This window comes from Plectropomus leopardus, chromosome 18 (genome assembly GCF_026936395.1).
Source record: "Plectropomus leopardus strain MGB_pleo_1.0 chromosome 18, ASM2693639v1, whole genome shotgun sequence".
Classification (NCBI taxonomy): Eukaryota; Metazoa; Chordata; class Actinopteri; order Perciformes; family Serranidae; genus Plectropomus; species Plectropomus leopardus.
The window spans coordinates 22,723,739-22,745,849 of NC_142193.1; the positions used below are offsets into that span (position 1 = coordinate 22,723,739).

The following is a 22,111-nucleotide window of genomic DNA, read 5'->3' on the forward strand; positions in this document are numbered from 1 at the left end:
CCCTTCTTACTTGAATCTCATCTGCCAGATTGGTTTTCCCAGAAACCAATCTGGCAGAGAAAGGAAACTACTGACAGAAAAAAAGGGGAAACTACTTTAAAAATGATTTCTGTGTTTCTTGGCAAGGCATGGTATTTCACAATGAATTAGATGCCTTGTGCCTGTAGCACATTCATAACAGCCAAAATAACTGTATTACATCAGCAGATACATCCCAAAAGATACTGTGAAACAAGGTCACTCCTCTTCAATCCCCACACAAGTCTATTTTCATAACACATTTGTACAACACTGCTTATAGGACTATACTTAGATCTCTTATGCAAACACACATTTCTGACTCATACTGTTATATTACTGTCACTCATGGCTCATGTTTTTGAAAATGAGGGGGCTAAGAATTCAAGAGATGGGTTACTGTACTCCCAGAAATATACCTAAATCATGCTGGTTTATGCAACAGTGTTGCAGTGCCAATTTTTGGCATGAAGACAAACTGGCAGTGAGGCTGACTCTGCCAGATTCAGCTCTTTTAATACACACACGTTTAAAAAAAAACTCTCCTTTTTATTCCTTCTCTCACACAGACAGTGCAAAGATAGTCCATTCTGTGTAGGTGGAGGGCTTCATATAAAAAATAATGTTTGATTGACTGTGGTGGCCTATGTGCTGGCCTCCATTAATAACTGTATTAGTGGACAACAATAGGCCCCGTCTACTGGGAATGGAAGTTGAGAGAGAGAGGAGAGAGCTGAAATTAATTACTGCGTCTATCTGACTGTCACTGGTTCAGCTATTATCTCTCCTCTCTTATTCCCTCACTCTCTCGCTCTCTCTCTCTCTGTGTGTCGACTTCCTACAGTGTCGCCTCTAGTCCCTGTGCAATATATTAGAGTGTTTCGCCATGGAGTCGAAAATGACTTTTCAGTGTGTAAGATGGCATATTATAGAATATACTGGTTCTAGCTGCAATCTTTCTTGAGCTTTTGAAGTCTCTATATATATCGTCAAGACTCACTCGATCTATCTTTGAGCATAAAAACATCAATTTTAAGGACGAATTAAGTAATTTGACTTCATAAACCCAATATTTCTGCTTCTAATACAGTGTCCCGAGGAAGCTACTGGTAATATTTTGACAATATATCGAGACAAGTTTAATGGTCTGCAGCAGAAGATGTCACAGTGTTTGGGTTTGTACACTACTTTCCATGAGCCTTTTCTATTGTTCACATAAACACTAACACACACACACACACGCTTATACCTCATGGGAGCAGTATAGTGTAGTTCAAGCAAGATATGACTTTAGGATACATTAAATACGTTTAAAAATGGCAGAATGGAACGAATCAGAAATATAGTGAAAAGAAACCTCAGTCTACACGTCGTGTAGCTCTAATGGCCCCTCAGACCGTGGCTATCCACAACACTGCTGCCATAAACAGGTACAAGACGCATGACAGTATGAGGGCAATGACGTTTACATCATTTGCAATGGACATATCTATTCTCTAAAGTAAAGGGAGTATAAATGAGCCTTACGCGACATCTACCTATCAAAGATGGGACCCACTATACTACAGAGGAACCGTCTGTACCCATTCTTTCACCTGATGAGTGTTTGTGTAGCGATGCTGAAGTCCACTATTGAACAGGTAGGTAAGTGTGCACACACACGCATGCACATGCACACACGACCCCAGGACCTGTGCTCTGAATAAATTGCATCAGTCTGCCAGATCCCTTATTGCATCACTTGAGGGACGAAGAATGAGAGAGAGGGAGATCGCGAAGGATAAGGAGAGACAGGGGGACGATGCTGCCAGTGTGTTCTTCCTGGTCTGCATTAAGTTCCTTTGTCACACTGAGCTAAAAATGACTTCATGCAGCTAACTTTAGCTTTACAAAGGTGAGACTCTTCATGGCAGCTGATGAGTCATCTTTATGTGTGTTTCTGCGCGGATATCTCAGGCTATCATTAGCGATTTCATAGTGGAAGCGCGTGTCTCTGCTGTCAGACTGCAAGTAGAAATGAAAGACCATCTGCTCTCTCACACATGATGTAAGCAGTGATATGATCATTTAAAAAAAAAAACCCTGTGTGTGTGCGTTATCAAGCTCACATAGTCTCATGGGTACTGAAAGGTTAATAAAGCTTAAATGAAAAACAAACTTAATTGAGAAATTGATTAAAATTGCTCATCTCTCCTTGCTGACAACATGGGTTGCTATGACTACATTAAAACAAGACAAAAAAATACTTTAAAAAGCGAAATGGTAATAAGCAGCATAGCCTTGACTTTTATCTGCCTATTTTCACTTAAGTGGTTTTGTTTCATTTTTGGAAAATGCCTTTATTTCCAGTCTAATGTTTTCATTGAATTCATATTAATTGATTTGTTAACACAATTACACTTGAGCAATGTTGCAATTAAAGTGTAGACTCTCTTTCTTCCCTTCCTTTTATATGCCTTTCCTTTTTATTCCTTCTCTTTGTGTAAATGTTTAACCTTTCTCGCCCTCCCTTCCTTCTCACACAACCTGTAAAAGAAAAATGAACAAAAGTACACACAAATTATACAAAGGGATTGGTAAAAACACTGAGTGTAATCACGTATTGTGGCTGTCAGTCAATTTCACAAAAATAGAGCAATGATTCTCTACTCTCTCCCATGTCAGCACCATTCAACACTATGCAGAAATTACGCTGTATTGTTTACCTCTTTTGTGTTCTTCCACTTTGTGAACTGAATGTGTAATTTTCTCTGCATGAACTAACGCATTGATACTGTGTAAAGAGGCAGGCAGCCAGAAAAGAAGAAATGAACACTCAAATGTAGTGATATCTCCATTATGGTTTTTCCCAGATACTGATCCAAACTGTTTATTGTCCAGTACCTCCTGATACTGTGTCTGATCAAAACTGTTATTTTTCTAATCTGTACAGCTGCAAAATTGCACAATGCTTGCATTTAAATTGTTAAAGCAATTATTACATCAACTTGTTTGTTTATATATAGTATATTTAAAAGCAAATTCACTGCATTAAGAAAATCTGGCACGCAAAACACTTTACATAATTTCCTACTGAATGGTGTATATTCTCCTACAGTGTTTTGCATTATTATTAGTCTTTATTAAAAAAGGTCCATGCTTAAAAAAAATAATTCTTAATAATGAGAAGAGATAATTTGAGCCAGATTTAGCTATTAGCTAATTTCCATCTGTGGTCCCTGGGCAGAACAATAACCAGACACTAAAAGCATTAATCTACATGCAACATCATTACATAGTCTCTTTCACACTGACAATTATTAAAAAACAAACCTACAAGCACACATCAACATATGAATACCAGTACATTCAGCCAGTAGAGCTATAAAATTAAAGTTCATCACAATTAAAGACCTGAATCAAGGTCAAACTAATGTTGACATGGGTGGCTGCTCAACTGTCACGTAATGTTGTTGGAGAAAAGACTGTAAAAGTGGACAATGCAATGTATTTAGGCAATGCCTCTTGCCATTGCCAACAAAATAGTCATTATCACCTGGAAAATTAAGCTAAAGCAGTCACATGGTTGGGGTTGATTTATTCACTTCAGTACCTTGCTGGCTGTAATTTTTGCAGAAACTGCCAGACCACTGTTGACGTCACTCCCTGAAAATGCATTACACTCTTCCATTTAATGTCACTATTTTACAGGACTGCAGTGAGGCATTACAGCTGAGCTACAGCTGGCCCACATCTGGGGTATAAGTCTTTAAGAAAGGGATCAGAAATAGATCTAAGTCTTAATACAGTCCTGCTCTGCTGACAGTAGACACCAGTTGATCCAGGTCAAAGTTGTCCACCATCTTCATTATTGCACAGGATTTATCCTTCTGTCTCACTACTGTGTGACAGATATCAAGAAACAGGGGACGATTTGTCTCACACGTTATGGCTCTGTCCTTAATTTACTGGATTCTGGCCCAAAAATTTTACTGGTACTCAAAGGCCTATAAAAGCACCATCCGAATGCAAGCTGGACTCACCGTCTTCGGCTGCTACCAATCCACACTTTGCTTTCCTTGAGACATGCAACAGCCCTTGATGCTGTTGGGGATGACTGTCGCTAAAGACTCATTTTGAAGGAGTGGATATTGCCCTCTCCATCTTCCTTCCAGAGATGGTTGGCTGACATGATTTCAGTCATTCAGATGGAAACGCTCAGGTTCTTGAGAACGAATTCAATTAAAAAATTCCATCTGGGAACAATTTCTTGCTTATCGAGACAAGGCCGAGGGAGGATGAGTAACTCACCTAGCTAATTTCTCATGGGCCTCACTTGAGGTCTAATCCATAGCTCTCTTAAGCACCTTGTACAACGGGTAGCCTTACATTATTATTGTATTTATTTTTCTTCTGCACGTCTGAGTTTGCCTGTTACTTGACTGCTTTTGTTGATTTGTCTCATTGTTACAAGAAAAGCCTCAAAATTTTTAAAAAATCGGGACAACCCTTACTTGCAGACACACATACACACTCCCACCCACACAGACACACACAAACGCCACACGTACAAACATGGCCTTCGCACTATCAGGAAACAAACGTGAGAATACTTGCACTCTGTCACACACACAGATACTCACTTGTGCTGGTGAGTACAGGGTCCGGCTGGAGTCATGGGAGTTGTACGCTCCTGGGTGTCCACTCCCTGCTGAATGTCGAATCCTCCTTACTCCTTCTCCCCTCTCTCCACTCGCACATCCTCTATCCTTTCCCCCTGCCGTGCCTCCGGATCCAGTAGTAACTAGTCCTTTCTCCACCCTCCCACCCCCGCAGCTGGGGGCGCCCATGCAACAGAGGGTGCCCTGGGCCAGCTCCAGCTCAATTTCTGCATCCATCTCCGCCTCCTCTTGGGCCTCCTTGTTGGAGTCGTCCAGGTGCTTCATCAGCACGGCCACCACCACATTGATGAGCACGAACTGGGCGGTGAGCACGAAGGAGACAAAGTACATGGGCGAGATAAACTGAAGGCTGGGATTGCAGGCATAGTCCGCCTCAATGCCATTGTCTGGTGGGCACTCCCGCAATGTGTCCTGGTGTCACAAAGACAGAGGATGAGGAAAAATGGTTAGGACAGGGTTGGTTAGGAGTACATGAAGAATGGCTGTTTAAAAGGGGACAGTCCAAGAGACAAAACAGGTGTGCCATCCAGAATACAACATTGTTTGAAATAAGCTTTGTAAAGATACAGGAAATGGACAAAATTACATGATCACCTTAACCCCAAATGACAATTCAGGTATCATGACTCAGCCTGAGTTACGTTGAATTTGGTGATTGAAGAATCCAAAAACTTTGAAAATTCTTGATAAATTGAAGTAAATGGGGTCCGCATTTGGCAACAGCAAAACTACATCAAAGCATCCCTTTACAAAGTCTTAGACAACTTGTAGATGATAATCCAAGTCTCATTTATTCAGTTGTATGCTCAGTATTTTCCAAACAGATATCCCTTGTTGTTACTCTCATCAAGGCCAGACTTCATTAACAAAAACAGCAATTTTATCTCACTGAACATGGAAGCTGCTGGTCCAGGCTCAGTTAGTTTGTGTTATTGTGCGACTTTGCTAAATATGAACTAAGCCTTTGAACACCAAAGTCACACAATAACACAAACAAACCAACTGACTGAGGCGGTAAAACAACAGCTCCTGTGCTCAGCCAGGTAAAAATGCTGTTTTTATCGACCAATCAACAATCAGTTCAGTCAGTGTTGGGAAGTACTTAGCATTTGCCTCAAATAGTTTTCCTTACGAAATCAAGGTAACATGGGCATGGGGAGAGTAACTGCCATACAAATGGTCATTTCGGGAATTAAGAATTTCTTTAACATTTATGATATCGAATAGGGCAGCAATTTAACAAGTTTACTAAAGATTGCAATATTGATGCCGAGAAGTTATGATCTGAATGCCCACCTTTGAATCAAGATTAGGATTTACATTAAAAACATTAAGTACAGTTTAGGTAATATAATACATCTAACTCATGTTTACAAGGTTCTTTGTATTCATGACAACTTGTGTAGTCATCATACACTTAATTGTTTTGCCTCTTTGCAATGGGAGCATCTTTTTTTCCTTCCACTGTAGCATTATTCTAGTAGTTTTCCACTTTGGTTAACATGCACTCAGTGGAGTTCAGTCAAAGCAGAACCAAACTGACAAGTGTTTTCTGGAGGAGGTACACATATCTCACCCAGCCTGTGACCACACATAACAATTTTAGCCCTCTGAGCTGAAGCTGGTCTTTTCTGTCTAATTTGGCGTGACATTTACACACTTTGCTCCTTCACACAACATCTCCCTTTCCCGCCTTCACTCCTTTTCCGTCATATTTCTGTACATATTTTTGTTCATCCAAAGCTCCATTTGCTCTCACTCTCCTTCGTGCTGCTCTACCTCCCCCTTTTTTTCATTTTTGCGTAAATTACCCTCTAGAGGAAAGAATGCATAATAACCGGTCAGCTCTTTTAACCCTCTTCCCATCCTCTCGTCCTCCCTCTTATAACAGTTCACTGGTGCCTCCTTTTCTCCCCACTACCTCTTTCTCATTATTTTCTCTCTCCCATATCGTCACTGCATGACTAATTACCACTCTGCCTCACCTGCTCCTTACTAAACCAAAGTAGGTCTACTTGTTTCACAGCCCAGGTAGTAATTTGAAAGCTAAAATGACAGAGATTTACTCTGAGAGGTAGCATCTGTGGCCCGCTGGTTTGCTTCATGGCCCGCTACCATCCACGCGACTTGTATCCGGCGTATGTTTAATGGTCCACACCCGACATGCTCTTGCATAATCTCTATTCCCCTCGCAGCCTAGGTGTGTGGAGGAGTGGTGATAGCTGCCTGTGGTAGTAGATGTGTGTTTAGGGAAAATTGGTGTTTTGTGTGCATGTGCAATGAGGCACAGTCACTCCCCTGCCCATCAGTAAGGAAATCTGTGCTCGCAGTGCTGAGCAAGCACATTCCCTTTTTTCATCAGTGAGCATCACCAGAGTGGAAGATAGGATGAATATGAGATATAAAGCAGGAGTTTATCTCTTCTCTCAAATAATTTCTTTACAGTTTTCTCACATTCTGTATTTCTTATTTAAAACAAACACATAAAGGAATTTGTATGAAGTTTGTTTACTAGCCTGTGTACCATAGGCTTTTGTACTAGGGCTGACACATTCTGGTCACACGCCTGATTAGTTTGTTAATACACTTTTCATCAGACCAAATTCTTTGTTGCCAGAAGTGCAACGCTTAGTGTAGAATAGATGCTCATGGCCTCATCATGCTGATGTATGTAGCATAAAGTACATACACTGTGCTCCCATTGCAAAAAAACTGAAATAATATACTGGCCTCAGGAACCTGACGCTTTGGTGGACACACAATGCTACGAGCTACTCTGTGGCTAATTCAGTTAATTTAGAGATAATGCGCAGATTTCTTCCCCAATCAACCAATCAATTGGTTTAAGAGTATATACAATTATAGTCAAGGTTCCCACATTTTTTCACGGACAAGATTTCAGAACTTTTCCTTGACTTTTCAAGGACCCATAATTAAAAGTTCCGTGACCATTCAAAATATACAGCACAAACAAAACTGTATAGTATTCTTTTCTCAGAATGTTAATTAAACAAAAATTTAACAGCAACCTTTTCCAACCTCTAAGAGTTAATAAGGTTTATATTCACTTCATTTTTTTCCATCTATGGGTGCAGCCAATATATTGCCCTTTACTGAACAATGGCTCTAAAAGCACTTGTATGGGTGCGCCACTGGCTTTCAAGATTAATTACAAAAGATTACTGTAACAACTAATTTCAATTCCAAGACTTTTTAAAAACTTTCAACATTTTTCTACAAATTACATGACTTTTTCAGGCCTGGAAAGTTATACTGTGAAATTGCATAACTTTTTCAGGTTTTCCATGACTGTGGGAACCCTGTATAGTCCACCAAGAGTTTCTTTGGTTGACAACAGCCTGACTTTATACGCTTGGATTTGAATGTAACTTTGCACCTTCATGATGCCATTCCAGTTGTCGCCCGTGGAGACTTGAAACAAGGTAAGGAAGGCCATGCCAAAGTTCTCAAAGGTAGCGTGACGACTCATTCCCTCACATGGGTAGTCTTCATTGCAAACTGTGGATAAAAGAGTGAGATGGGCAAATGGAGGAGGAAGAGGAAAAGCAATCAGGATAAGAAAGAGATGAGAGAATAAAGAGAAATGGAACAGGAAGGATGCAGGGACAACAAAAGAAGAAGAGACTTGTGAATTTGAACACAACACTTAACACGTCACTGCCCCCAAAAACTGCAGAGGCATGCGCCATTTTTTGTCGCTAAGCTGCCTGGATGACTGTCCAAACAAGGCAACTCAGTGTAGACACAGTCCGTTATCAAATCAGCAGCAATGTGACCAAACACTCTATTTGTCTTTGAGCTTATATCCCAAGATAATCTCTGGAATGGCCTCAAGAAAGAGACACTTGCATTTGCCACTAATCTTTTCTCCTGCCAAGCTTCAATAGGAAGCAATGTTGCCACGGGCTGCAGCTGCAGCACACAAGGGAAATGTGACAGTTCCGAAGACGTATCTTCCAACTTCAATGTGGGTATTTTAGGACAGTACTTATGTATCAGAATACGGGAGAGTGGGTTGATTCCCTAATGGCTGTTGGAGTGCAGGGGAGAGAGCTGATGAAAAGGAATAAAGAATGGAGAGGAAATAAGGGGATTTTCATAATAAAGTTAATACAAGTCCTCATGCTTTCATGTGCACGAGCTGACTTTACTATAATGAGTGTTTTACTTAGCCACTGGGACAGACACTGACATATGTTGAATTTTAATCGCCTTACACCTATAGTGACAATGTGTGGACAATGTGCTGCTCATCTAGAGCATAATCCTTTCATCTCCACACCATTGCACCGTACCTTATATGTGTGATCAAAGGATTAAACCAACTGGTGGAAGAGCTTATGTACATTACCCATTAAATAATGGTGCATATTTTGGTACCAGATAATACACATTTCTTCTTTACTTTAATTCAGTGAAGCAAGGCATGACAGGTGAGACTAGATAAGACAGGGTAATACATTGGTTGCGATGACAGGATTAACACGACAGGGTAGATTCATGCGTTGGGTACCTACAATAACAACAACACTGAAAAATAGAAAAGGTAATGGTTACCCATCAACTGTAAGAAAAAAAACTATCCAAAACTGCTTTTAACTCTTTGAAACCTGAGCAAACTGGCTTGATTTCAAAAACATGGGAAGAAGGAAATGAGCAATGAAAGAAGAAATAATCCTGTAACATAATTTTACATATATCATTTTTAGAATTATAAATAAATTTCTTTATCTAGTTTTTTCTTTTCTCACTGGACATTTTCCCCAGTTTTTTTTTTTTAGTAATTTTCAAAATTTTCTAATTTCTTGCAATTTGTGGAACATTTCTTACTAAGTTGCTAATTACCTTTTTCCCCATGTTTTTGAGAAAAATCACACTTGTTTGATCATTTGTCCCATTACATTGGCCACGATATCCAAATAGCATTTTTACAATAAGTAATCAATCCATCATCAAAGTGTCAACAAATGTGATCGTTTTTACTGTAACTGGTGCCAATCGCAAATGTAACTTGTAGGACAGTGGAATGACGACATCGATTCTCTTTAAAGATCTGAAGTTGAAAAATAACAAACAGTTTGTTACTCTCTATAACTTGCTTAACCCTTTAACACCTCGATCAATTTTCTTGTGCTACACTCAGACACCTTTTACATGCATTTAAACCTTTGAAGCCTGAGGAAATTGGTTTGATTTCTTTCCAAAACATCAGAAAAATATAATGAAGAACTTGGCAAGAAATGTCCCACAAACTGCAAAAATGTAGTAAAAGGTGAAAAATTGGGGTGGCATTATCTATATCCAGATATCCAGAAAAATATAATTCTTGTAAATATATATCTAAAACTAAGTTACAGGAAAAAAATATTTATTTATTTTTTTTTTAGCACTTTTTAAGGCAGTTTTTTTTTTTTCTTTTTTTGGCTTCTTTTTAGTAATTTCTTGCAAGTTTTTTGCTTTTTTTTCTAGACTGTTTTCTTGTAACTTTTTACTGATCTCTTACTTATGTTTGAGCCATTTCTTGTTAAGTAGCTCATTGCCTTCTTCCAGTGTTTTTGAAAGAAATCAAGGCAGCTATCTCAGGTTTAGAGGGTTAAAGGTATACTATTCAGGACTTTCCCTTTAAAACAATTTTTCAACTCATACAGAAGTAATCCCTCCCAGTCATCACTTATGACCCACTCGAAATGTGTGGCGGTATATTTAAAGTGCATGACTAAAAAACGACTGGATTTCATTGAACACTCACCAAGTTCTCCAAATAGCTCTACTCCTAAGGCGGCGTAGATGAAAAACAGCAGCATAAAGAGCAGGCCCAGGTTACCCACCTGTAACACGCACACACATACACAAAAAAACACAGACACACAGACACAGACAGACAGACAGACAGACAGACAGACAGACAGGAGAACATCTTAACATGCACATGTTAAAAACCATTTGACAGCATTCTAACATTTGCAACAACAAAGTACCACCTGAAAAGCGTTATGGCTGGGTTTATGCTCTACTAAAACATCACAAATTCATTGCTAAGGGGATCTGCAATAAATCAGCGTGGACTATCTTGCCTTGCAACCACGTTATATTACTAATGAATGGTGTACTGTTATAAGAGGAATTTAAATAAAATAGTTCATACTTGATTGGACCAATAAAAGGTGGGTGGGCTTTAAGTTTAGTGCAAATGGAGCTACAGAACGCTGTTGGCTTCACACACCTCCCTCACTTTGGGCATGTTCAATCTAAGTCAGTTGCACAAAGTCTTGTTTGATTAGATGAACTTGTGTAAACCTTCCTGAGTGCAGCATCACACCGTGCGTCATCAAACATTTGAAACAATTCTACAGTAACAAAAAAGAAAGGGGTTCGGACGCCACATTTACTGTATATAACAAGAAATAAATGAAACATCAACACAGGGACATAGGATTAATACTGGAAAATGTATTTTTCATTTCACTGGGTCTTAAAACACTGCTTCTGAACAAATAAGCAGGAGTTCATATACAAGGTGTACAGGATTTGTATTAAATATGTCACACGGGACTTCAACTTATTTTAAGCATGCTGCTCACATACCCTGCTTAGTTCTGCAAACCATTGCACAACTTCCTCTAAAACAACTGAACCCCCTGATGCTGCTGTGATTTTTTTGAGTTTGGGACTTGGCTCAATTCCACGGCAAAACAGCCTTCTGTTACCGCAACTTAATGATGATGATGATGTTGCATGGTAAACACTCAGGGCAAAATCTAATCCCATTACAGGGATACAAAACCCAGTCTACTATTCACTGTCTTTAGCACTCTGCTAACAACACTGCTCCACTGGGAATGAGCAAATGCACTGACAAATAGTTGCTATAATTATATGGCATGTGTTCCAAAGAGAGGTTTAGATCACTCCACCTGTTTTTTAGGAAAAAGATGCTCTAAATCTGCTGTTTGTGTTGTAGGGTTTGTTCTAGGACCAATGCATCAACATCACAACAGTGACAAAGCTTGTTGTAAAGAGACTGCACATAAGATGCAAAGCAAATAAAATGCATTAAAATAAATTATTTTGAGATATTTTAGGTGGACGTTTTCTGGCTCAGATTGTAACAGGCAGCGCTATAATGATGTCTAGTTGTTGCGGGCCATCCACCAGAAATGGCTGGGCCCCTGAAAAGATCCAGTTAAGGGGCCCTCCCCAAATCTTCTTTAGTTATATAATGAAAAATAATTTTTCAGGAGAGAGGGGGTGTTTCATTATAAAAAAGGGTACACTTTACCATAGAAACAATAAATACAATATTACATATATACAATATTTTTGTTTTTTAATAAATAATGGCAAATATTTTAGTTCAAAATAACATGTGCTTATCATTTATTTGAATTAAACTGATTTACCAGTGAGTAGTCCTGTGAGTACAACTGATTTATTCTGTGCTCTTACATTTTTACCAGCTTAAATTACATGATCCATTTGATTTGGAGAGAGAGAGACCTCTATGGATAATTTGGCTTCCAGTAAAAAAAACAACTCCTTAACAATAAACACTGAAGGATTGTAACCCAGAGAAGTTTCAGCTGGCTGCAATCCACAATCCTAACAGCTAAATGGCACCAGATCCCCTAAAATCTTACACAATGCTTATTTAACATAAGGGTCCTATTATAATTCATCTGATCAACTATACACTTAATGAGAGAGCTGTAGGAGGTGGTGGAAAAAGAATAAAACATTTACATGCATATTACACAACAGAAATGTTTAGCAGAAAGTACAATCTAAAAACATTAAAGTTTACTTTTGACAAATATGCTCCATTACATGCAGCATAGTCTGATGAGCCCCTTTGGACTGAAAGTAATGGAGGTAATTGCCACACAACCTTTAAGTTGGAGTGCTGTAATATTTCTAAATGCGAATGTTGTGGTGTTTGCCTCAAGTACATCTCCAAGTTAGTGCTATCCTGCCTGGTGTACTTAACAATCTGTGCTTCATAATGGCCTGCATCCATGTGGGATTAGGGACTTTTGAGATGTTTTACTTGGAGGGATTTACTGCAGATTTATTAACAATAGTTTCCTATACTGGCAAAAAAATAAACATGAGCTTTAATATTTATTTGAGCTAGTGTTGCATGAAGATTTAATATGAGAAAAGGACAGAGATCAACATTATGTCCATTGTTTTAAAGCCAAATATAAATGGTTTCACAGGGGACAGCTCTGACACCTTCCTGAGCAAAAATGGCATTTCACATGGCGTCCACATCTGCTTAAGGCTGTTCCTGAGGTTTCTCAGCCACTCCCAGAGCAGGCATGAAGCAACTGACTCGGCTTTAGTACCAACATGATTTCGGCTATTAGCATTAGTAATTGGCGTGTCGCAGCCATTTCGCATCAGTCGGGGAGGAGAGGATAATGGAGGACGCGTGCGGGTAAAATGACTTTGTCTTGCTGCGTCTTTGCAAAGACAAGTAATGAAAATGCATTTTTCCAAACATGTCAGTTGAGCTATTATGCTTACTCATCCATGTAGTGTAAGTGTATGGATCCCTCATTACATCTCCATGTCATGTCACGGCCTATTAAATCTATAAACTGCTTGTGGAACTTGTGAAGCATTCATATCATGTGTAATCTCATGCATTATTATTCCTTCAGACGTCTGTTCCCATGTGCCACGACGGCATTATTCATATTTCTCAGCTTCTTCTTCCAGTAGCAGTGTGTTCCCTTTGTTCAGCTGTATGCTGGAGCCTTTGTTGAAATGTCAATACTGTCTTCAATATCCTATGCGATGAAATGAAGAAATTTTGGCAGCTCGCCATTTCATTTTCACAGTAATATATAGTGTAATATCACCTGAGGTTAATCTCTCACCAGGTGTAACGCTTTCGCTCTCACCCTCTCAGCACCTAAATATGCGCACACACCCATACACACAAAGAGAGACCTCCTGGAAATGTTTAATTAGCCCGAGTTTTAATTACCTCCCCTGGTGCCCTTGGGATAGAGCAAAGGGCTCAGTGTTAATGAGAGGGGGATCAATAGAAAAGAAAGACAAGGAATCTGTTCTCCCTCACCTCCGCCTGCCCTCCTTTCACCACACCACCTGCTTCCCTCTGTTTGCTTCGTCTTACTTTTGATGGTCAACGGGTCACACTGTGTGCTTGTGTGTGACTGCGTGTCTGCATGTCCATACATGAGGACGTACACCTTTCTCTGCACCTAACACAATTTGTTTAGAAGGATCGATTAACATTAAAACAAAAAGTTATAAGATGCTAAGACATGATGTATAGAGGTGCGGGTAGGCAGATTTTGTTAAATTTGGACAGAACCATGCCAGCTAAGCTAAGCTAACTGGCTGCTGTCTCTGCACAGACATGCGGATGGTATCAATCTTTGCAGCTAACTCAGTAAAAAAGCAAAGAAGCGTAATCCTAAAATTTCATCATTTGAAAGGAGCAGTTTGTTGAATTAAATGGCATCTAGCGGTGTGAGCTGCACATTGCAACCACCTGAAACTTCTGAGTGTAAAGTATTTCAAATTCAATGTTCAATTTTATTTATAAAGCCCATTATCACAAAACACAGTTTGCCTCAGAGGGCTGTACAGCGAACAACATCCATCTGTCCTTAGACCCTAAGGGAAAACTAGAGGTCACTTCCTTTCCAAAACAATGGACTTGCTGATTTAAACTGGTAAAAACACTAAATAAAGCAGTTTCAGTTAAAGCTACTTGTTGTTATGGTTGTAAGATTCAGTGTTTCACACTAAATATTGACTTCAGTCTGAAGGAGCCATTTTGCTGTGACTAATTTTTTGTTGTTTTAATGCATTGTACATGTTCTCTGTATCTCTGTATATTAATGAAGAGATTGAGAAATAAATACATGTATATCTTTATAACCAATTTGCTAAAACAACATATCTATGGTGGACTTTTGCACAGTACTGCACATAACAGGACTTTACATTTGTTCTGTTGTCTCCTGTTTTATATCGGACTTATAATATGCTACAAAGCAAACAGTCAGTCAGTGAGAAAATAGAGCAAAGATGCATTCTGGGAATTTTCCTGAGAATTGAACTTTCAGTGCACTGGACTGATTTGACACTGGGACGGCCTAGAAACTGCCGGACTCTGTGGACATCTCACCACCAAATGAACTACAGACTGGTTTAAGAAGCCCCCACTGTTTCTAGCACACTGCGGCCGCAGTGGGAGTCTGGGTACTCTCCATGGTGCTGAAAGTGAAAACAAGACAATGTGTGTGTGCGTGTGCGTGTGTGTATGTGTCAGTCTACCAGTCTGTGGCATGAATGAGTCATCTATTAGAGTTGCCTACAGGCCAACAGAGAAAGAGAAGGGGTGGGGCGGGGGGGGGGCTTGTGCTACTCTGAATATTGACTGAGAGTTGCCAAATCTCTCTCTGGGAGTGTGTGAGAGAGAGGAAGTGTCTTAGTGTTTGTGTGAGTGTGCTTTGTACCTGAGGCAGGGCTTGGACCACCGTATCCAGCAGGGCTCTCATTCCTGTCGCCATCTTCAGCAGCTTCAGCACTGTGCGTGTGAGAGAGAGACGGAGAGACTTTAAGTGTGGGCATTTAGAGGGAAATCCCTCTGGTTCAATTAGAGGCTAAATGGGAAACATTTAACCGTGGAAAGGTCAGTTCTTAATTTACACACACACACACACGCGGGTGCACACACAAAAACAGCCCTTTAGACTTTAGCTGCTATGCTACAGCTTACTGACCTGTAAACATTTACACTTTTAACAGTTATATTGCAAAACATCAGCACCAAGACCAAATGAATGCTCTATTTCACTGAAAGGATTTACAGGAAGTGCAGCTGGGATGGTATTTGTGTCTGTGTGTATTTCACACGTGTAGTGCGTGTACCTCGTGCTATCCTCAGTACTCTCATGATCCTGATGATAGTGGGGTTGATGGGAAGGGCAGCACTGATCTCGATCTCCTCCAGGGTGATGCCCATCACTGACAGAAGCACAATAGCGAGGTCCAACTGGTTCCATCTAGCACACACACACACACACCCACACACACACTCATGTGATGAAGGGAGCGCACAAAGGCATTGCACCAGACATGCACACAAAGCGAATATACTGTAAACACAAATGAAATGGCATTCTGGCAAGTTTTTTTGCAAACATGTTAAGAAAATGATGACGCAACAGTTACAGAATATCAGTCATACACTCAAGACCTTAATATGTAAGTATTAATCATCAGTTATCTTTCAATACTCTCCTTTTAAGATCTACACAGTATAACCCCAAAATAAATCCAACATTTGCAGCAAAATGCTTGTCTGACAATTTCTTTTTAAGGCTTATAGAGACAGATGGGAAACAGATGAATCCAAATCAGATAAATATGGTAGGGAATCAAGGACTTTGAAGCCATCGTAATCAATGCGGCAAGTAAAATTAAAGGGACATTTCATAGCCAAATCAAAAAATTTTCCTCTTACCTGCTGAACTACTTTGTCAGTCTAGATTGTTTAGGTGTGTGTTGCAGAGTGTTAGAGATATTGGCTGTAGAGATGTCTTCCTTCTTTCCAATGTAAAGGAACTAGATGACACTTGACTTGTGGTGCTAAAAGCATAAAAAAAAAATCTGCAGACCTTGTTGCGAGCGGTTTTATGTATTTTCTTTCTACTAAACTCCACCCGGCAACCATATCAACGCAAAAGTAAAAATTCGTACCAACTGCAAGCTCACCTAGTACCACTGAGCTAGCTAATGTTACAGCTAAGCTGAGGACGTCACCATCAGTGTTTACTTATTGTGCTGTCATGAGCATGGGCCTCTCCTCCATGAGTAGATGGTACTGTGATAGAATTGAAAGAAAGAAGTTCCTACACAAGATCATCTTAATCTCTAGTAACTTAAGTAACTGGGTCATCGTTTCTGAAAAGAGATATCACTATTGAAATTTTTAAATGTACTTCTATGGCACTTTGATCATGTCAAACCAGGTGCCATCACATTGGATAGAAGGTAGACATCTCTACGGCCAATATCGCAAACACTCACTAACTACCACCAAAACGATATACAGCAATATAGCTGAGAGGAAAAATACAAATCTTTGATTTTGGGGTGAACTGTCCCTTTAAAGACAGGCGACCTGATGTAAATACATCACTTTTACAAGCTTCTCCAGATGTTTGTCCTTTATTGCCTCATGTATTTGCTTCAGGAGGTACTGCTGTTGTCCTCATTTATCTTAAGACTTTTTGGAACACAGTCAATACACATCTTTTGTAAAATCATCAAGGTGGTGAGGCAAGGCAGACAGAGTGCTACAACACTTGGCATTGCCAATTCATTTGTCAGAATGCTTGCCAAACTCTCTCATTTAAAATGCCAACAACAACAGTGTATCAACTGCCGCCCATGACTCATTATCACCATGCACATGATCATGTTTCCCTCTGTTCTCAGAGCCTGGCTCACTGTGGTTCTTTTTACACGTTTACCCACCTTTTCCAATGGCAAAAGAAGGTGCATCATCCTCTATGGTTGCAGCCATACAGCCCTTTACCACGAGAACGACAGCTGCCTTTGATCATATTCACAAATTCCTTAATCACCTCATCAAAGTCAGCAAGATAATCTAGTGCACCTGGTAATAATGCACCTGTTACTCTTCAAAAGGCTGAACAAAATGTGTTGGACTTCCATTATCACCTTCACTTTCAGCCTCAGAACTTTTTAACCCTTTGAAACCTGGATCGAAATCAGCTTTCTGGTGCTTTTCATAAAGCTTTTGAACCTTTACATTCCACACAAATCAGTTTGATATATTTTGAATACAACAAAAAAAGAGAAAAAAAAACTTGGCAAGACATGTCACAAAATTCTCAAAAAAATAGTGGATTTAAAAACTATTTTTTAAAAAGCTAGGGAAAAATGTCGAGGGAAAAAAGAAGGAAAAGGTGAGGAAAAGCAATATTTATAATGAAAATAATTAAATATATACACAACATATATACAAAATTAGGACAAGAAAAATACTCCGAAAAAGAAAAGATAGAAAGGGATAAAATTATTGGACATTTTCAAAAAACTAGGGAACCCCCCCCCCCCCAAAAAGTTTTTTTCCCAGATAATGTCCTTTTTTATTTTTGTTTTTTACTTTACTAGTTTTAAGGAAACTATTGGTAACATTTACAATTTTTACCAATTTTTGTGTCATTTCATGAAAAATTGCTCAAGGCATTTTTCTTTTGTTTACCAATTTTTGTGTCATTTCATGAAAAATTGCTCAAGGCATTTTTCTTTTGTTCTTGAAAGAAAGAAGGCCAATTTACTGGTGTTTAGATGTTCATTTGTTGGCACATTTGGCAGTGTGTTTGTGTTTTACCTTCTACTCCATTGACCCAGTTCTAAAGCTGGCCTGAGAGTCACCCCAGCCTATAAATCACACTATGCACAACGACTGCTCATGGCTGTTGCTGACACTACATAAAAAGAGACAAAGTGCCAGCTGATAACCGTGTGATAAATTCTTTCCATATCCGCCCATCTCTTTTCCCGTTTCATCACTCATTTGTCCTCCTCCTTTTTTTGTCTTTGATCACTCCCGCTTCACCTTCTGTATATTATCTGTCTCTTCCCAATTTCTCTCTCTCTCCCTCTGGCACCTTTCTCGCTCCTCTTTCTCGTCACAAACTAAAATAGGTCAACGACATTAAACCATCATCAGTGTAATATAAGCTCCCGAATCTGCTTCTGCCTTTAATTAGTCGCCATATCCCTGAAAAGAATAAGACATCAGTGTCATCGCCGTGCACATTTGGGTGAGTGACAAATCAATTATTGTGGGCTGGGAGTGAATGAATGTTGGAGTGAACAGAGCAGCACAGAGGTGTGTTTCCCATGGAGGTCAAACAAAGGTAAGTACAGTAAGATAGAGAGATGGAAATTGGAGCAGTATCACATGCAGATATCTAAATAACAAAATTTAGTTTTGATAAATGAAATGCTGCTGCAGGTCACCCAAGAGATTATTACATTAAAAAGTATTGTCATATCTGTTTAAAAGCTTTATTAACTGCAAATAAAACTGATGGTGACCAAAAAAGCTATTAAAATAACCTATACATTTTTGCTTCTTTCTGTGGCAATAAGACCATTTCAATAAGTTGCCTGTGACCCAACTGACGATGTGTGATAACTGTCACGGTTCAGTCAACTTAATAACAAAATGTCTCACAGTCAGCTCACATGTTTCGACATATTTCATAATCCTCTATAAATCGTTAAGCCGTTATTCTCTATTCCATTTATGATGATCAAAGCAAAAGGCTTTGTAGGATTTGTGCAGCCATTACACTTTGAAATAAATAACTGTTCATTGTGGCACTATTTATATTTTACGTTATTTCAGATTATGGCATGTGCCTGGAGTCCTGATAGTGGCTTTAATATGGCTCTAATTTTTACACTGAATATATGGTAAATGGACCCACATTTATATCACGGCTTTCTAGTCTCCCGACCACTCAAAAAGCTTTTAACTCAACATGTAACATTCACCCATTCACACCCACATTCACACACTGGTGACCGAGGGTGCCGTACATGGTGCCACCTGCTACTCAACTTAAATGCAGTCACACACTGATGGAACAGCCATCGGGAGCAATTTGAGGTTTAGTATCTTGCTCAGGGTCATTTCGAAATGCAAGCTAGAGGAGTCAGGAACCGAACCCCCAACTTCCGATTAGTGGACGAGCCGCTCTTCCTCCTGACTCACATCCTTTTAGTTTTCATTGTTTCATTGTTTAGTTTTCATGGTTTTTTTCAAGATGGATTTGACAAACTGGAGAGGCTGAAGTTTTTTTGTGAAGAGTGACGCAGGGAGAGCAGTGACGTCGCTGCAGCAAATACAGCGGAGCGTTTTTGTAGTATTGAGTACTGAACATGACAGAGGAGACAAAAGTAAACTTAAAGCCTCAGAAACAATCAATGGAGTTATGCTGCTCCTCATGCATTAATATTTGCAGCGTCTCTCTTAATGGGAAGTCAAACAGCAGCTCTGCTCTTAGGGAATGTAGTTTATATTTCATTCATTAATGATGGATTATTACACCCACTCCCAACCGATCTGACTGTGCCCGTTTGTGTAACGAGCAGAGTGTACCCATCTGTGCACGGGTGTTTTGAACCCGTATGAGGCCCATCTTACTATCTGAATAATGCGCCCTTTAAATAGCAGGAACATACTCCATTATTGACTATAAACCAGGATTTGGTTGGACAACGGCATAATCACTTTCTGCTGCCTCGACATAACAATAAGCCATCATGCGTCTGACCATAAGTCATTTAAAGACCTACACGCTTATGGATGCACAGATGGACATAAGTGCTACTTACACAATGTGGGCGCTGGCCATGAAATTGACAACTGTCAGTCTGAAACTAGCAGTGACATGCTGCACGCCGCTTTGATAGGGCCCATTGAACCTCTAACTGTTTTGAAATATAAAGCTCATTATGCAGCCAAAAAAAAAAAGAAAAGCTTATTTAAAATCATCATGAAGCTATATTACTGTCTTACCCTTGAACAACAGATTAACAATCCCACAGTAGATGCATGAGTTTGCAATGACACCACACTGTCTCACATCATAGTTATACATATGTGGACAAGGCGTAAACACACACTGTACCTGTCTTTGAAGAAGCGGCGGAAGCCGAAGGCGATGAGTTTGAGTACCGATTCCAGCACAAATGTGGAGGTGAAGAAATAGTTGCAGTACTTCAGGGCGAGATCCAGAGACTGGGGAGAGAGAGTAAAAAAAGGGGCGTGTGTGTGCGTGCGTGTGTGTGTGTGTGTGTAATGGGGTAAGGTGGAGTATCAGCAGCAGGGGGAATGCAGAACCGGAATTGTTCCTGTTGTTTGTAGAGTAAAATCAAGCATGCCAGAGGCAACAACAGGGCATCTTCCATCCATAGCAACACAAACACTCACACATTGTATCCCTCTATAAGAAAACACATTTTACAGCTAAAATGTGTTTGCACAGTATACAAATATTCTGTTTTAATTGCCTTAAACTTCTAGTCTTGTTTCCTGTTATTTAGCTTGGCTGCTTTTCTCCTTTCATAAATAGTGGTGCAGCTTCTAACAAGTGGGAGGCTGCCAAATGTCAAAACAAACAGCTGACAAATACACCAAAGACCTGTGATATTTATCTGATGCACGGTCAGTTTGGGAAAGCTTGCTCAAAGGTCAAACGGGTATTGTATCTCAAGGATAATCACTTTTCTCTACCTCACAAAAACAGCTATCAGGCTTTTGAACCTCCATTCATCACACATGAATGGACAGATAGTACACGTACTGTACAGCTAACACCGCTCTGACAGCACCCCGCACCGAATCAGCAGTGGAATCACAGCTCCTTTGTATGAGCTGGTGCTACTCATAACACACACTACACAGCCTGGACACAGTTTCATGGTGGTTGACCAGTCAGTGGTACCACTGTGTCTTTTTGAGATGCTGCTTGTTTGGGGAAGGGAAGGCTTTATGTAAGAGCTGTAGTCGGGTGCAGGAAAACAGCTACAACGATTTGACAGACATTAATACTCCACCTTAAAACCCAGCATAAGGTCTTCCCACAGAGATGGAGCTTGTAAGAGTTTATCTTTTTATGTGGAGCAGGTACTTTAGGGGAAGTTGCATAAATCTGTAATTACTTACATAAATACAAGAATGCAAGGTGCTTCTGCCATTTATCACCTCACTTGCATCCACAGTTGCAAATACACAACTGCACCTGTGCAATCCCTGAACATGATACATCCATTTGTTTCCTATACAGCTACCAAATACACATCGTTGCTTACATGAGGTTGATTGTAGTGCTCTAAGGACATGGTGATGACGTTGATGCAGATGATGAAAGTGATGATGAGGTCCAGGTAGTGGTTTGTGCACAGTGTGTGGATCATCAGGCGGATGTTGCCATAGCTGGCAAAGTACGGCAGCTTCTGGGCTTCTGTTGGCAGAGAAATATTTAAATAAAGTTATTAAACAGCATCCAGGAAGCAGCATGCAGTTTGTATTTGTTATTTGAGTGTACGGTGGTTGAAAAGGACAAACATGCTACTATGGCCCAAAACATTTCCATCAGGAGAAACCTGCTGCCACTTTAAAAACCAACAAATATCCAAAACAAATACAAAAGAAACGTGTTGTAAATGAAAAGATCTGCTGCAGAAAGCAAAAACAAGTATTAGTATTTTATCTGCAGTGAAAAATACACTCCTGAAATGTACAACAGATCATCAGATGTGCAGCAGATTATTTTTCTGGTGACGACCTGCCCCACACTGAGCGCTTGGAAGTGCAAAAT

The 22,111-nt window shown here is 39.7% G+C and overlaps 1 protein-coding gene across 6 annotated transcripts in view; it reads right to left on the bottom strand.

Annotated features, from left to right (window-relative positions):
• The window catches only part of LOC121956285 (voltage-dependent T-type calcium channel subunit alpha-1I-like), a 202,802-nt gene that overhangs the window by 16,460 nt on the left and 164,231 nt on the right, over positions 1–22,111 (bottom strand). For all 6 annotated transcript variants that reach the window (XM_088091141.1, XM_088091140.1, XM_088091137.1 and 3 more), the window contains 7 exons: positions 21,603–21,754; positions 20,420–20,529; positions 15,612–15,745; positions 15,197–15,267; positions 10,450–10,528; positions 8,077–8,198; positions 4,641–5,090 (listed from right to left, as the gene is read on the bottom strand). In XM_088091141.1, the coding sequence (XP_087947267.1) occupies positions 4,641–5,090; positions 8,077–8,198; positions 10,450–10,528; positions 15,197–15,267; positions 15,612–15,745; positions 20,420–20,529; positions 21,603–21,754 (1,118 nt within the window). The remainder of the gene's footprint in view (positions 1–4,640; positions 5,091–8,076; positions 8,199–10,449; positions 10,529–15,196; positions 15,268–15,611; positions 15,746–20,419; positions 20,530–21,602; positions 21,755–22,111) is intronic.